The 16848-nt window shown below is 46.3% G+C and overlaps 1 protein-coding gene across 1 annotated transcript in view; it reads right to left on the bottom strand.

Moving 5' to 3' along the window:
• LOC146175250 (tissue factor pathway inhibitor 2-like) overlaps positions 1-16493 on the bottom strand; it is a 50733-nt gene extending 34240 nt beyond the window's left edge. The window contains exons 1-2 of the mRNA XM_084585554.1: positions 16484-16493; positions 16200-16397 (exon numbers count right to left, since the gene is read on the bottom strand). Of these exons, the coding sequence (XP_084441680.1) occupies positions 16200-16397; positions 16484-16493 (208 nt within the window). The remainder of the gene's footprint in view (positions 1-16199; positions 16398-16483) is intronic.
• Positions 16494-16848: the final 355 nt, after the last annotated feature.

Here is a 16848-nt window from a genome sequence, read left to right as displayed (position 1 = left end):
AATGCCTCAAAAGTACTGATTGAAGTTTTCCACTCCACATACAAATGCTAGTGCCTCTGGGTAAAGTTGGCGGTAGTTTTGCTTTGCACGAGACAAACACAAGGAGGCAAAGCAATGGGCAGTTCACGGCCGTCAGATTCTTCGTGTACTAAACCGCGCCAATCCCATATGGAGAGGCATCACCGCTGAGACAAAGGGGTTTTCCAGGGTTGAAATGTACTAGCACTGGGGCGGATGCTATTAACTGCTCCACTGCATTGAATGCGTTTTCTTGCTCTTTTCCCTACACCTGTTGCTTCTTGTTCGTGAGAAGCAAATACAGAGGACGGATGTGTCCGGAAATGTTTCGTAGAAATCTCCTGTAGAAGTTCACAAGTGCCAAAAAACATTGGAGTTCATTGACGTCTCTGGGTACAGGTGCTAGAAGAATGACAGATAACGTGCTCAAACTTGGCGACAACCCGTGTTTGCGTATTGTGTCTCCAAGGCATTCAAAATTTTCAACGAAAAAATGACACCTGCGAACGGCAACTTAAGCCCAAAGTCACGAAGTCAAGATAGGACAGGATTGAGGCTGCGAACGTGCTCTGAATCGTTCGAGTAAATGGCAAGGATGTCATCGAAATATACTGCAGCATGTGACAGTCCTCTGATAAGGTTCTCTTACCCCCTTAAGAACAAGCCAGATGCGGCTGACACACCAAAAGGGAGACGTGTGTACTGGAACGATCATATGTTTGTAGATTGCGGCATACATTCTGGAATCTTCATTATTATTATTATTAATGATAATAATATTATTATTATTATTATTATCAAGCACTATTTGCTGGTAGGCATCTCTCAAATCGAGCTTCGTGAGCGTTTCGCTCCACAGACAGCATGGCCCATAGGTCCTCAATTTTCGGAATCGGGTACTTTTACAACACAGAAACTTAATTATTGGTAACCTTGAACTCTCCTCAAATCCTAACGCGTCCATCTTTTCTAGCCACTGGAACGATTGGTGCAGCCCAAGCCGAAGAAGCAACTGGCTCCAAGATGCCTTCCCTCTGCAGGCGCTGAAGCTCATGCGACACTCCATACTTGAAGGCAAAGGGCTGTGGGCGTGGTTGGAAAAACCTGGGTAGAGCATCTTGCGGATCGTGAATTCTGGTTTTATTGCAAAAGCAATACTACGAACTTTCGAGCCGTTGGCGTGGCCCCAGCGGTAACCCCGTTCGACCTTTAGACGACCCCCGTAGTGGCATTACACCGAGCGGAAGAAAAACTGGAGACCAGCTCGGCTAGTCGGCGTGGTCCCGGCGGTAAACACGGCGCGCCACGTGACGCTGTGACGTCACGCCCCACGTGACATACGAGCTGGCAGGAGCTGCCAACTTGGGTCTCTCGTTTCACATGGGACGAGTATGTCAGAATCAGCCTGCTAGGACCGTGGCATTCACGTTACCCCTACAGACCATTTTATTTAGGAGGTCGCCATTTTGAAAATGTGGCGCCGTCTATTTTCTGTTTTTGTCCCTAGCGCCATGCTGGTATGCGCGCACAGGACGGCAGTGCCGCATATAGACGTTTCTGTTCTGGTTTTGTGTGTGTTTGCGTTAGAAAAGCTCCTGGATTACGGCAAAGCATTTTCTAGCAGTACTGCCGCCGTTTCGTGAAGCGATGGCCGGAACTTCGGCAGATGACGGGGTCGGAGGCTGTGGCACTCTTACCGGCGTTCCGATGATTGACATAGGTAAGCGGATTTTGTTGAGTTTGTGAACTAATGCACTACAATTGTCGCACTGCTATCTACGACGGCTGTCGAGGAAGCGACACAGACACCGCCAAGCTTCTTTTATGCTATTTAATTGCGTTCGATAGACTACGATTGCCAGCCAGGATAACACAGCTATTTCATGAATGTTTACGTTAGCGGGACTTCACTTTGCTGGAGTACACTTGGTGTGTATATGCGATTTTTATTGTTTGATCAGTCCCGATACTGAACTCGTTTCGTGAAAGCTGACCGGTATACAATTCACGATTTCGAGCACGTGCTACAGTGCACTTCTCGGCGAGATAAGTGTCGTGCCAAAATAAAGCTCTCGATCCTCTGTGCGCTCTGTGTTTCAGCGGGTTATCAATAAGATAAATACTCACTAACGAGCAGATCCAGTTATCGGTACGAGATTGTTTACTCAGCTAGAGCGTGTAGACACCGAGCGAAAGCAACGTCTACACTTGTTGGCGTCGCGTATGTCATCGTCGCTAGTTTGGGGATTTGGCCACTGAGCGATCAATGACCGTTCTCTCTGCCTCGTTTTTTTTCTCGTACGTAGCGTCCTCTTTTCACTTGATGAAAGAGGAGTGTATCGACCGTAAATAACTCACGCTGAACAAGTGAAGCTAGATCACAGGTTGCGCGGCTACTAGCTACGCGGCAATAGAAATTCGCCGCGCCTCCCTTTCTTCTATTGTGTTTTGGCGAGCACTTAGAGCGCTTGCAGTCCTCTCCAAGTTACGCTTTTTCACACTAGTTTTCTAGGCTTTGGTATCTTGAGTGGGGCAGTTAGCGCACTCTTGTTTTTTATTTATTTATCTATTACAAGTTCCTGCAGCGCCCGAAGGCATTATTGCAGGGGGAGAGATGACAAGTAATCTTGCTGGGAACGCCATTGATAAAATACATAAAAATGAAGAAAATAACAGGACACAAGTGATAATGCGGAATGAAAAACATGCATCTAAAGGGGGCAACTGCGCGACGAACAAAGTGATGAAAACACTCAAAAAAACAAAGTAATGAAGGAAACACACGCACGAGAACTGGGCGCCACGTCACACATCCGATAAAAAAGCACGAAATAAATTTTCAGTGCAACACTCAGGGATGCCAGCTGGCAGCCGGTTCCACTCATTGATCGTCAGTGGAAAAAACGAGGCTTTATACACATCTGTGCGGCATTTTATTTCGCGGATCTTCCACTGATGATCAAGTCGTCTAGATTAAAAGTGAGGTTGAAGCAGGTACCGGTCTTTGTCAATGCTGAACTTTCCAAAATAAATGCGATACATGATCTGCAGTCTGAAATGTTTTATGCGGTGAACTAAAGATTCCCAACCAAGATGATGTTTAATAGACGTGAAACTAGATGAAAAATTATAATTATTAGACACAAATCTGGCAGCATTATTTTGGACGCGTTCGAGCATGTCTGATAAGTAAATAAACTGGGGATCCCATACAGGGCATGCATATTCAAAAATTGGCCTTATGTAAGTGAAATACAGGAGCTGCTTGACATTTGACTGCGCTTTGCTGAAATTACGCTTTAAAAAAATTAAACATTCTGCAGGCTTTCGATGTAATATGCTCAACTTGTCTCGTCCACGTAAGGTTAGAGGTGAAATATACGCCGAGATACTTATATTCAGAAACTTTTTGCAGGGGAACATTATTTATTGAGTAGCAGGTCGGTAGAGGGGAACGCTTACGAGTGAACGAGACCAGCTTGCATTTCGAAATGTTCAAAGACATTTGCCATTTTGAGCACCAGTGCTGGATAAAATTTAAGTCTCGCTGAAGTTTTAATGCGTCAGAACTTTCCACAACATGATAAAGCACACAGTCGTCAGCATATAGCCGAACTTGGCAGGTGAGGTCAAGAACAATATCATTAATAAAAATGAGAAAAAGAAGGGGTCCAAGGACAGACCCCTGGGGCACACCTGAGGAGACGTTTACGGAATCGGAGTTACAACCGTTAATTACAGCACGCTGCATGCGGTCCTGGAGATATGAATGAAGCCAGTCGAGGATATTGGGATGCAGACCAAGGCAACGTAACTTATGTAATAATAGCACATGAGGTACAGAATCAAAGGCTTTTTTTAAAATCCAGAAATACACAATCAATTTGATATCCGTGGTCAAAAGAGGAAAACAGATCATTACTGAACTCAAGTAACTGGGTGGTACAGGAAAAACCCATTCTAAAGCCATGCTGAACTGGCGTAAAGAAGTCATGAGAGTCAAGGTGTTTCATGACTGCACTGTAAATTATATGTTCCAATGTTTTACAACACACGCTAGTCAGAGAAATGGGTCGGTAATTAACAACAGACATTTTCGAACCGCTTTTATACACTGGGACAACATTAGCATTTTTCCAGTCATTTGGCAAACATGCCGAGTTAAGCGATGTTTGGAACAAGGTGACTAAATAATGAGCAATTTCGTTCGCACATGATTTTAAAACAAAGGTAGGTACACCATCAGGGCCGCTGGCGGATGCGGCTCTGATGTTATTAAGCAGTTTTGAAACACCCTGATAAGTAAAAACAATTTCAGGCATGGTTTCTGTAATAGATTCACGAGTGTTCGGAAGTTCACCGATGTACGCTGGCGCAAAGGCAGACTGAAAATATGCATTAAAACGGCAGGCTTCATCACCATTAGTACTAACAAGGTCACCATTAACGTCTAAGTTTAAGATTCCGACTGGTTCGCGTCCGTTGTGTTTCAGAAACGTCCACAATTCCTTGGGATTACTACGCAGTTTAGAACCCAGATTATTAAAGAAGTTATCCTTATGAGCTTTAATTTCAGTTTTTAGTGTACTGCCAAGGGCCCGAATTGACTGCAATACAGCAGGGCAACGATTCTTTTTATACGATTGAAGAAGGCGATGTTTTTTCCTGACAAGCCGTCTGATTTGTCGCGTGATCCATGGTTTGTCGCGGCGCCGCTTACCAGAAAGAAGTTTTGTTGGGATGTATTGATCAATTAGGCTGCCCAATTTATTTTTGAATACCTCCCAGAGTGAAATGCAGTCTAAACTCTGACTTAGAGTAATAAAATTGGGAAGGAAGGAAGCAAGTTCGTTATTCATTGATGTATAATCGCCCCTGGTAAAAACAAAGACTTTCCTAGGGAGACCTTTTGGAATTAAATAAGGAAAATGCCTAACATTAGCAACAACACAACTGTGATCACTTATTCCTGGTATGCTAACAGTGCCGCGCACTACCGATGGTCGGTTACAGAAGAGTAAATCTAACACTGAAGATGAGTGCCGAGTTTCCCGAGTAGGCTCAGTGACGTACTGATATAGATCATTAGTCGTAATTAATTCACAAAAAGCCAAAGACAATGAAGATTGATTCGTACGAAGAGGTTTGTAGTCAACCCATTTGAAATCAGGCATATTGAAATCCCCGCCAAACAGAAAGTCATTTTTTAAGCCAAACAAGAAATCAGACAGTGATCTGAAAATGTCAGGGTTGGTAGCGGAAGGGGGACGGTAGACGGAACCAATAGTCAGGTCCCCTCCATTGCTTAGGCGTAGGTTACACAACACTGATTCGCAGCCAACTAGGGGCGCTGTTATTGCTGAAGAGCGAAAGCATTCCTCAACTAGCAGAAATACCCCTCCAACATGCAAGTGTCGGTCACGACGATACACGTTATAACCAGTTGGGAAAACTTCCGGGCACAGAACGGAATCATCCAGCCACGATTCAGTGCCAATTATAACATGAGGCTTAACGGAGGAAACATGGGCAGCAAATTCATCAGTTTTATTTTTTATACTCCTGCAATTCACGATGAGAATTGTCAATTCAAAATTTGATGATGCCGAAGGCGTAGAATGAAGATCAGGCCCATGCTGGTGAGCGGGCAGTTGCCTCCCTTTTTGCTATTCCCTAAGCTCAACAACTCGGTCATGTTCACAATCATAGACAAAGCACTTTTTATTTACGAAAAGCTTATCAAATCGCAACTTCGAAGGAAAAGCCTGATCACGAAAGTATTGTGAAAGCTTGAAACGTGCCTTTCTAACCGCAGGCGTGAAGTCTTCGCGCAAGGCGAACTTAGTATCCTTGAGCCTAAAACCACATGATAAGATATTGTCCTTGACCTTATAACTGCAAAATTTAACGACAATAGGTCGGGTTTTGCCTTCAACAAAGCGACCTATTCGGTGAGCCCTTTCGATACTTTCAGAAGGAACATCTTGGAGAAGAAAAGAGGAAAAGAAAGCACGCACATTTTTTTTTCAGATTCAGACCAACTCTCTGTTGCGGAATCTTTTAGACCTAGAATAAGCAGGTTATTTCTGCGGGACCTATTGGATGCATCTTCAAAACAAGCCTTAAGATGCGCAATATCGCTGGATAAGGTGTCAATACAGGGTAATGCATTCGAAGTACGAGCATTTGCAGTCTGCCGTAAGGAATGCAAGTCGGTCTCTAGCGCAGAGACACTGCCCAGGAAGCCTTGCAAAGACGCACTTGTAGCGCTCTGCTGTTGTTTGAGCATGTGGAGTTCCTGAACAAACTGCGTCTGACGTAGTTCTAGATGTTTCAATACTGCGTAAATCCGAGCAATAGCTTCGCTATCCGAACTAAATTGAGGAGCATCGTAATCGGGACCGGGCTTGCTCTCAACGTCACCAGATAATAACAGTAAAATTTGGCATAGGAGAGCATGACCATACTTCCACATAGCAGCACACTTTTTCATACCACAAAGCAGGCCGTCGGGGCACGACACCGCAATAATACATCGATTGGAACTGCAATAGCATACAGCGGGAAACCGGTAACCAACCCGAGTAAGAAACAGCGGTGAGCGCATGGCGGCTGCGATGTCGTGCCCCAGTTGGCTGGCTTGAAACTGACGATTAAATAACCGCCCCTCGAAAATAATGCTGCACGTGCATCCGTGTTGCCAGATCACCAGCGTAGTCGGAGCCAATCTGAGAGGCAGATGCAGAGGCGGGATGCAGCAACTTGTTATCGAAGCATCATCGGCAACAATTGAGCTGAGGTTGAAATGGATAGGCGCATGCTTGAATGCCTCATCCAGTGATGATGGATCCACGGGAGACCAAGAGAAGAGGACGCAGGACAGCACCTGAGCAAGAAACAGCGGTGAGCGCATGGCGGCTGCGATGTCGTGCCCCAGCTGGCTGGCTTGAAACTGACGATTAAATAACCGCCCCTCGAAGATAGTGCTGCACGTGCATCCGTGTTGCCAGATCACCAGCGTAGTCGGAGCCAAACTGGGAGGCAGATGCAGAGGCGGGACGCAGCAACTTGCTATCGAAGCATCATCGGCAACAATTGAGCTGAGGTTGAAATGGATAGGCGCATGCTTGAATGCCTCATCCAGTGATGATGGATCCACGGGAGACCAAGAGAAGAGGACGCAGGACAGCACCTGAGCAAGAAACAGCGGTGAGCGCATGGCGGCTGCGATGTCGTGCCCCAGCTGGCTGGCTTGAAACTGACGATTAAATAACCGCCCCTCGAAGATAGTGCTGCACGTGCATCCGTGTTGCCAGATCACCAGCGTAGTCGGAGCCAAACTGGGAGGCAGATGCAGAGGCGGGACGCAGCAACTTGCTATCGAAGCATCATCGGCAACAATTGAGCTGAGGTTGAAATGGATAGGCGCATGCTTGAATGCCTCATCCAGTGATGATGGATCCACGGGAGACCAAGAGAAGAGGACGCAGGACAGCACCTGAGCAAGAAACAGCGGTGAGCGCATGGCGGCTGCGATGTCGTGCCCCAGCTGGCTGGCTTGAAACTGACGATTAAATAACCGCCCCTCGAAGATAGTGCTGCACGTGCATCCGTGTTGCCAGATCACCAGCGTAGTCGGAGCCAAACTGGGAGGCAGATGCAGAGGCGGGACGCAGCAACTTGCTATCGAAGCATCATCGGCAACAATTGAGCTGAGGTTGAAATGGATAGGCACATGCTTGAATGCCTCATCCAGTGATGATGGATCCACGGGAGACCAAGAGAAGAGGACGCAGGACAGCACCTGAGCAAGAAACAGCGGTGAGCGCATGGCGGCTGCGATGTCGTTTGCGGTAATAACCTTGCTGTTACATTGCTTCCTCGATATGTAGTTAGGTGATATAGCATGCAGGGGGCAGCGGTGGCGTAGCGGTAGAACATCCGCCTCGCATGCAAGAGGACCGGGGTTCAAATCCCGGTGCCGCGCAATTCTCCACCGGATGAAAAAAAAAAAAAAAAAAAAAAAAAAAAATCCGCGTGTCGATGGAATTGCATATACAGGTTTGGGGTGCGACCTGATGCCGGTGAACACCTCCGGCAACGCACTCCCTCACCAGAACAGGAGTTGGCCACCCTGGTGCAGTAATTGGCCACAACCTCCTATGATAAGCTCCATAAAACCCCGGCCCTCAGTCACCAGCGGCTGCGGAACAACTGACCACGGCGGCGGTCAGACCTGTGACGCAGCAGGGGGTGCTAAGAAAGCCTGGCTCCGCTGGACAGGCCGCCATTGGAAACTGACCCTGGCAACGTTTAATGCTAGAACTCTAGCTAGTGAAGCTAGTTTAGCAGTGCTGTTAGAGGAACTAGAGGGCATGAAATGGGATGTCATAGGGCTTAGTGAGGTTAGGAGGCCGAATGAGGCATATACTGTACTGAAGGATGGGCATGTACTGTGTTATCGAGGTTTACCAGAAAGGCGACAACTAGGAGTAGGTTTCCTTGTCAATAAGTATATAGCGGGTAATATAGATGAATTCTATAGTATTAATGAGAGGGTTGCAGGCATCGTAATTAGACTTAATAAACGGTATAAACTGAAGGTTGTACAGGCCTATGCACCTACATGTAGTTATGATGACCAAGCAGTTGAAAGCTTCTATGAAGATGTAGAATCGGCAATGCGAAAAGTAAAGACGCAGTATACTGTACTAATGGGCGACTTCAATGCCAAGGTAGGGAAAAAACAGGCAGGAGACAAGGCAGTAGGTGACTATGGCATTAGTTCTAGGAATAGCAGAGGGGAGTTACTAGTTGAGTTTGCAGAGCGCAATAACTTACGAATCATGAATACCTTCTTCAGCAAAAGGAAGAACCGAAAATGGACATGGAAAAGTCCTAATGGAGAGACTAAAAATGAAATCGACTTCATAATGTGTCCAACCCCCGCCATTGTGCAGGATGTAGAGGTAATCGGGAAAGTTCAATGTAGTGACCACAGGATGGTGAGGTCCCGAATTAACCTAAATCTGAAGAAGGAACGCAATAGATTAGTAAGAAAGAAACCCATCAACGAATTAGCGGTGAGGGGGAGGGCAGAAGAATTCAGGATCTCGCTACAGAATAGGTATTCAGCTCTAACTGAGGATGGCGACATTACCCTAGAGGCAAGGAACAATAATTTCAGAGATATCATTACTGAGTGCGCGGTAGAAGTAGGCGGTAGGATAGTTAGAGAGGATACCGGTAAGCTGTCTAAGGAGACGAAAGATTTGATTAAGAAACGGCAGAGTATGAAAGCTTCCAATCCAACAGACCAGATCGAATTGGCCGAGATATCAAAGATAATCAATAAGCGCAAGGTGGCCGATATAAGGAAGTATAACATGGAGAAAATTGAGCATGCTGTAAAAAACGGGGGAAGCCTTAAAGCGGTAAAGAAGAAATTGGGCATAGGCAAAAACCAGATGTATGCGATAAGGGACAAGGCGGGCAACGTCATCACTAATATGGACAAGATAGTCAAAGTAGCCGAGGAGTTCTATACAGATCTCTACAGTAGCCAAAGTAGTCAGGACCGTAATGAGATTGGCGGTAGGGAAAAACAGTCAGACGTTCCACCAGTGACGAAGGACGAGGTCAAGAAAGCACTAGAAACTATGCAAAGGGGGAAATCAGCTGGAGAGGATCAGATAACTACAGATTTGCTGAAGGACGGGGGGGATATCGTGCTAGAAAAACTGGCCACCCTGTATACGCAGTGCCTGGTGTCATCGACGGTACCGGAAGCATGGAAGAATGCAAACATTATCCTCATTCACAAGAAAGGGGACTCTAAGGACCTTAAAAATTACAGACCAATCAGCTTACTGTCTGTTACGTATAAGGTATTTACTAAGGTAATCGCTAATAGAATCAGGACAACCTTAGACTGCAATCAAGCAAAGGATCAAGCAGGGTTTCGGAAACGGTACTCTACTATCGATCATATCCATACCATCAATCAGGTGATAGAAAAATGCTCGGAATATAACCAGCCCTTATACATAGCATTCATTGATTACGAAAAAGCATTTGACTCAGTTGAAACCTCGGCGGTGATGCAGGCATTGCGAAATCAGGGGGTAGACGAGCCGTACGTGAAAGTGCTGGAAGATATATATAGTGGCTGCACAGCAACCATAGTTCTACATAAAGAAAGCAACAAAATTCCCATAAAGAAAGGTGTTAGGCAAGGAGACACAATCTCCCCAGTACTATTCACAGCTTGTTTAGAGGAAGTATTCAGAGACTTGGAATGGGAGCAGTTAGGGATAAGGGTAGATGGAGAATACCTCAGTAATCTGCGATTTGCTGATGACATTGCCTTGCTAAGCAACTCGGGAGATGAACTGCAAATAATGATTGATGACCTAGACAGGAAAAGTAGAAAGGTAGGCTTGAAAATCAATATGCAGAAGACTAAGGTAATGTTCAACAGCCTCGGGAAGGAACAGGAGTTTACATTAGGTAGCGAAATACTGGAAGTAGTAGGCGAATATATCTACTTAGGACAGGTAGTAACCGCAGATCCGGATCATGAAAAGGAAATAACAAGAAGAATAAGATTGGGATGGAGCGCATTTGGCAAGCACTCGCAGATTATGACTAGCAGCTTACCGGTATCGCTCAAGAGGAAAGTATACAACAGTTGCATCTTGCCTGTACTCACCTATGGGGCTGAAACGTGGAGGCTAACCAAGAGAGTTCTACTTAAGTTGAGGACAACCCAGAGGGCTATGGAACGAAAAATGGTAGGGGTAACATTAAGAGATAGAAAGCGTGCAGAGTGGGTCAGAGAAATAACTCAAGTTAACGACATTCTAGTGGAAATTAAGAAGAAGAAATGGACATGGGCAGGACATGTAGTGCGAAGAGAGGATAACCGATGGTCGCTGAGGGTAACAAACTGGATTCCAAGGGAAGGAAAGCGTAGCAGGGGGCGGCAGAAAGTTAGGTGGGCGGATGAGATTAAGAAGTTCGCAGGGGTCAAGTGGATGCAGCTAGCACAGAACCGGGTTAAGTGGAGAGATATGGGAGAGGCCTTCGCCCTGCAGTGGGTATAATCAGGCTGATGATGATGATATAGCATGCAACGAGAATTTTGAAGTTTTTTTTATTTCTCTTCGCTACTTCCTTCCATTGCTCCGATTATGTGCCCTTGATATTTGTCTGCAGGTGACAAGCTGTGCAGCCATCCAACTGTTGTCACTGACTGGAGTGACGACATAAAGAAGTGGCCACGCGTGCAGATGCCACACATTATTTTTTACCTCCTTGAGAAGAAAGCGTGTGACCCCAGGGAGGTGAAATCATTCAGGAGCATGCAGTCGTACTCGTATTTGCAGAGTGGTTGGGTTGGGACGGTGCTCATGCATACAGTAGATGAGCAATTGACATTGCTGAAATGCCAAGTGCAGGCCTCACAGTCAGTCAAAGTTCTTCACGAAGCATGGGTGTGTTGCACAAGAAGTGGTGACGTTATAAACCTTCCGTTCATAGCCCAGCTAAGCATAGGTATGGAGTTCATGGCAGTACGTTGTCCACCAGCAAAGTGTTCCGAGCACACACGAGAGGCGGTCGATGGCACAAAATCCTTTCTGTTGACGCTAGCCAGCCAACGCCGTAGCTCGTCTTCATCGGACGGAAAACGATGCAGTTGAAACAGATCGCACCCGCACTGATGCCGCAGCTGTTGATGCTGTGCACATGGCTCTGCGCCTAGTTTTTTTCGCTTACGATAGTTGTTGGAGCAGCCAACAACAGCGCAGTGGTATCCTGATGACCTCGGCTCACGATTCATGGTCACAGTTTGCGTGAAAACCAAGCAAAAGCTGTTTTATCGCGCAAAAAACAGTACGAAAGGCAAGTTCTCAATGCAAATGCTATGGCCACCTTGCCGCCTGCGCATACCAGCGAGAAAGGGGGGAGGAGGAGCGGCTCCGCGCGCGCCGCTTCGAGGCTATTTTCCTCCTCGCGGCGAAAACGGTCTATAGGCCACTAAGGTACGTTCATAATTGTTGGTTAAAGCGGGGCTTTAGAGTGGGCTGAGGAAGAAGAACGCTCGGTCACCCGCAGCTAATGCTTTCGTTCAATATTTGGTTCAGACGCGTTGAACCCTTGTAATTTTTTTGACCATTCAAAGCTTCAAGGGTCTGTTAAAACACTTCAGGAAATGCCCGAACGATGCCTTAAATATTAGAAACAGCATGAACATCTGCTTCGACGAGAACCAGTTATTCAATGCAGTTTCGGCCAAGTGTAGGTGAACCTTCTCCATTCAAGAGTAAAAGTAGTACTGCTATCTTGTCAGGGAACTTTTTTGACATCCGTTTTACCTTGAACTGGTATCAGCTCCCCAGAACAGCTTCGCAATAGTACGTCATACTGCACGATGGGTACTGGAGGCAGCAGCTCCTGCACATGTTCTGCGTCCATAGCGGAAATGGTCGCACCGGTGTCAGCCTCGTACGGAGTGGCTTACCGCAAACACTGACGGTGTTGACTGGCCACAAGCCGCGTCGCAGAAACGCCGCTGTCAACAGTGTTCACTTGATGCTTACCATGCCGGAGGCGCGAATGCATGCGACTTTACCTTCCGAACTTTTGTTTCGAGTTGCACACTCAAGCGCGTTGTCCCTGCTTCTCGCCGCAAATACATGTACTGCATGCTAATGTGCCTGCACACGGTGGCGAGGTGTGCGTCCCCGCAGCGGCAGCATGTGATGTGTACCTTTGATGCCGCGACTTGTATGTGGAAAGCGCAATTTTACTTCATCTCGCTATCTCGCCAGGATCTTTCTTTGCGGCTAGCATTGCAAGTGCAGTTTTTTACGGCGTCTTCAAACGTAAGTTCCTCGTCTGCACGGCTGTGTCATCGATGCCGCACACGATGCGGTTCCTCATGTTGCTAAGCCAGTTCCGAAGTTTCAGTGCTCGGAGAGGCTTTTTAGCGATGCACAGAATTACTGACCCACTCGCCCTCCATGAAAAATCGCGTGTTGAACCTGAAACGCTGCGCGACCACAGATGGCTTTGGGCAGTAATATTCGCCCAGACTAGAAATAACGTGGAAGGTTTTGTCATGTGGCTGATCGGGCTTAACGAGGTTCCGCAAGAAAACACACGTTTTCTTTGCGCAGCAAATAAATAACATTGACTTTTTCCTCTTCTACAGCGATGAAGAATGCATTAGGGCGCTCTACGTAGCAGGGCCATGCGTCTCTGTGACATCCTTCGAACGCTTAGGTTGCTGACAATCGGCATGACGAAATTCTTGCGCGTTGACAACAGCGGCAGAAGAACAAACACGTGGAGCAGAAGTGGGCGGACGACGATCGAAAATGAACTTCAATTGCTTGACTGACTATTTCCCTCGTCGCCACTTGTTGCAAGCATTTTCTTGGTTTTCCAAGACGCGTTCTGGCAGCGGACGCCGTCAACGGCTCGACTGCGCACTCATAAAACCTGCACTGCTCGTGCCGTGCCGCCTTTTTATTATCATCGGTCTATGGCGCTGCCTCACGGTGGCTCCCCGTGAAATGACTGGAAAACCAAAACAAGAAATGGAACTGGAACTGTTACATGTCTTAATTCTTGTTTAGAACCTGCGTGTTCACTCTTAGCATGCCAAGAAGACGGCAAAAAGACAGCTTAAATGTTGGAAGGCCAAGAAATCCTCGCTATGTGGCGCCTGTCAGTTTAGTTTCAGTGTGTTTTGGTTAGGGTGCTTCGGAATCGCAGCTATGCAATTTGCTTGCATACGTTGCATACGTGGTTTTGTTTTCGACGTCCTTCTGTCCACAGGCGCGGAGTCCAAACTCACCCCGAATGAAGTTCATGCCCTGGCAAGCGCTTGCCTTTGGAAGAATCTTGAGTGAAGTTTGTACAGAATTGGTTACATTGGTGCAATGTGGAAGAAAACCTCAACGAAACCGGGATGGACTCTCGTAGAAAATCGCCTTGTATTACTCGCCGGCCCGGTCGCTGGGAGAGAGAAGGAAGGCTAGACGAAAAGCCTATTTGGCACCTGGCCAAAGTGGGAAATTAAATAAATGATGACGAGTTAAAATTAGCTCCAGGAACAGGATCTTAACCTCAGCTGTTCAGAACTCTACCCGAGTGCCTTGACATTGCTCCACTCGGAGTTTTTTTTCAACATGGCATTAATTGCAATGAAACAATGATCTATATACATGAACATTGTAGATATTACAAGGACAACAGTTTCAAATCCAGAGGGTCGTAATCTGTGCCACTTGAACTACCGACAGGTTTTTCATTTTATTACCTGTGCAGTGAAACTGCGCGTTTTTACAGATAAATTTCTCCTGAGTTGAAATTGCAAGCGCCTCTAAACAATTCCTCGGTTTTCAGTGCAGTGGGCATAGTCAAGCTGCTGCTGCTGATGATGATTATGACTTGACCTCTGCGAATTTCTTAATTTCATCTGACAACCTAACTTTCTGCCAACCCCTGCTACGCTTTGCTTCAATTGGAAACAGTTTTTGGTACCATAAGCGACCATCGGTCATCCTCTCTCCGCACTACATGGCCTGTCCATGACCATTTCTTGTTCTTGATTTCCACTAGAATGGTATTAACAATAGTTATTTCTCTGAAACACTCTGCACGGTTCCTACTTGTTAACGTTACACCTACTGTTTTCCCCATTCCATAGCCCTCTGCGTTGCCCTTAACTTTTGTAGAGTCCTCTTTGTTAACCTCCACGTTTCAGCTCCATATCTGAGTACAGGTAAGATGAAACTGTTGCATACTTTCCTCTTGAGTGATGTCAGTAAGCTACAAGTCATAATCTGCGAGTACTTGCCAAATGCGCTCCATCCTAATCTTATTCTCCTTACGTGATTGCATGATTGCATTACCTAAAACGGGGTTCAGGTAGAGAAAACGAAGGCAATGCGGCCTACACAGAACAAACACGATGCCGTGCCTTCACGTACGTAAACACATAGTGGGCTGGAATGACCTCGCTGCTGTGCTCTTTAGGAATCACGTACGCAAAAGAGCAGTTAGAGAAGGAAATACCTTCCTAACCGATAAGTCTTATAAAGATATGCTTCATAATTGAGTCGTCTGATCGCCATTGAAGCGCAGGACACAAAAAAAGCAAACTATTGTCGAGATCGCAGTAGACATATAAGCACAGAACGCATTTCGTAAACAAACTTGTAGCTTTCGTTTAAGAATCCTGTATATTAGGTGCATTGTAACTGTACCATGGGCCTAAAAAATGGCTGATCACGGTGATATTGCAGACAGCGCTGAAAACGAGCAAGAGCTGATGAGGTAGTTTATCGTTATTGGGTATCATAATACATTGCCAGAATTATTATTCTTTATTGGTTACTCTACGCGTCTGGTATGTGCCATTGCATAATTACAATTTTATAATTTGCCCCGCCGGGGGGGTGCAGTGGTTACGGCGCTCGACTACTGGGCCCAAGGACGCGGGATCGAATGCCGGCCTCGGCGGCCGCTTTTCGAATGAGGCGAAAAGCAAAGCGCCCGTGTACTGTGCGATGTCAGTGCACATTAAAAAGCCCCAGGTGGTCCAAATTTCATTAGTCTTCCACTACAGCGTCTCTCATAGCCTGCGTCACTTTGGGATGTTAAACCCCACAAACCAATCCCAACCAAACAATTTTATGATTTGTTGTGAGCGGTCTGTGTCTGCTACCACAATAAATCAAAATGCCAAAGTATCTCAAATATGAAAAAAGGAAAGTTCATCTTGCACGCAAACATATACATTACTGACCTGCGACGCAGCTACAAAGTTCGCCTGGGCTTAAAGAATCCGAAAAAAGACATTAAAATATTAGTAGCGTCAGACCACTGACTTGAAGTTGCGGTGCAGGCATTAGAACCACAAAGGCTGCGTCCGCATCAGCGGGTAGCCGCTGACGCTCCAACCATAAGTTCTTCGCGCCACGCTGGCGAGTGGCAACTTACCACATTCAGAGTGGTCATTTTGTCTATTGAGCATGATATGTTCGCTTCTTTTAGAGAAACTGCCTGACAATGGTTAGTGACCTGTGCAGCCGCAAGCTTCAGTTCTCATTCGCCCTCAAAGATTTTACTGCAAAGCGGAGACGAACGAGCTTAGCATAGAGAATCACCATTGATGTACGCACGCTTAGGGGCGCAGAAGTACTCGCACTGTTCCTTCTTTATGAATCCGTTGGACTCGTTGAGGCACCCCTTTGCCAGCTCTTCCCGTGCCCGGCATTCGGCGCGCTGTGCGTCGTAGTAGTGCGTGCTCACCTCCAGAAGAGGCACGCACTCTTTCCACTGCGGCGGCTCCTCGCAAGGGGAAGCTGCGGTGCATGTTCAGAAGCTCTGTACAGAATTGTAATTAAACGTGGTTTGAACATTTTCTTTTTCACTGCAAAAACCCACAAACCAGTGGGCATTTCCGAAATATTGTGAGTGAGCGTGAGACTTGGAAGCACGTGCTAAGCCGGTATTATCTAGCAAACCTAAGTACTTTGTGTCTCAATGACCCGTTCGAAACCAAGAATTCCCACGAAGTCGCAGGTTTTCTGGAAAACAGCAGTTATAGTGGCAGCATGTTCTCAATGACTTTGAATACTGGTTTTATTCTATTCCCCACTAGGAACTGGTTTCCTCGGTTTTTCAGTGCATTTAAGAGAACGTATTATTCCTTTTCAAAATGCAGATGGCCTAACTGTTGGTAGCTTCATGTCGCTTCTTCAGTTTTATTTTGGGTCTACCGGTCTTCGTATTGAAGACAGTTTTGTATTGGGG

The sequence above is a fragment of the Amblyomma maculatum genome, chromosome 11 (genome assembly GCF_055883805.1).
Source record: "Amblyomma maculatum isolate TAMU_Amacu chromosome 11, ASM5588380v1, whole genome shotgun sequence".
NCBI lineage: Eukaryota > Metazoa > Arthropoda > Arachnida > Ixodida > Ixodidae > Amblyomma > Amblyomma maculatum.
This window is presented reverse-complemented; position numbering and strand designations above follow the sequence as displayed.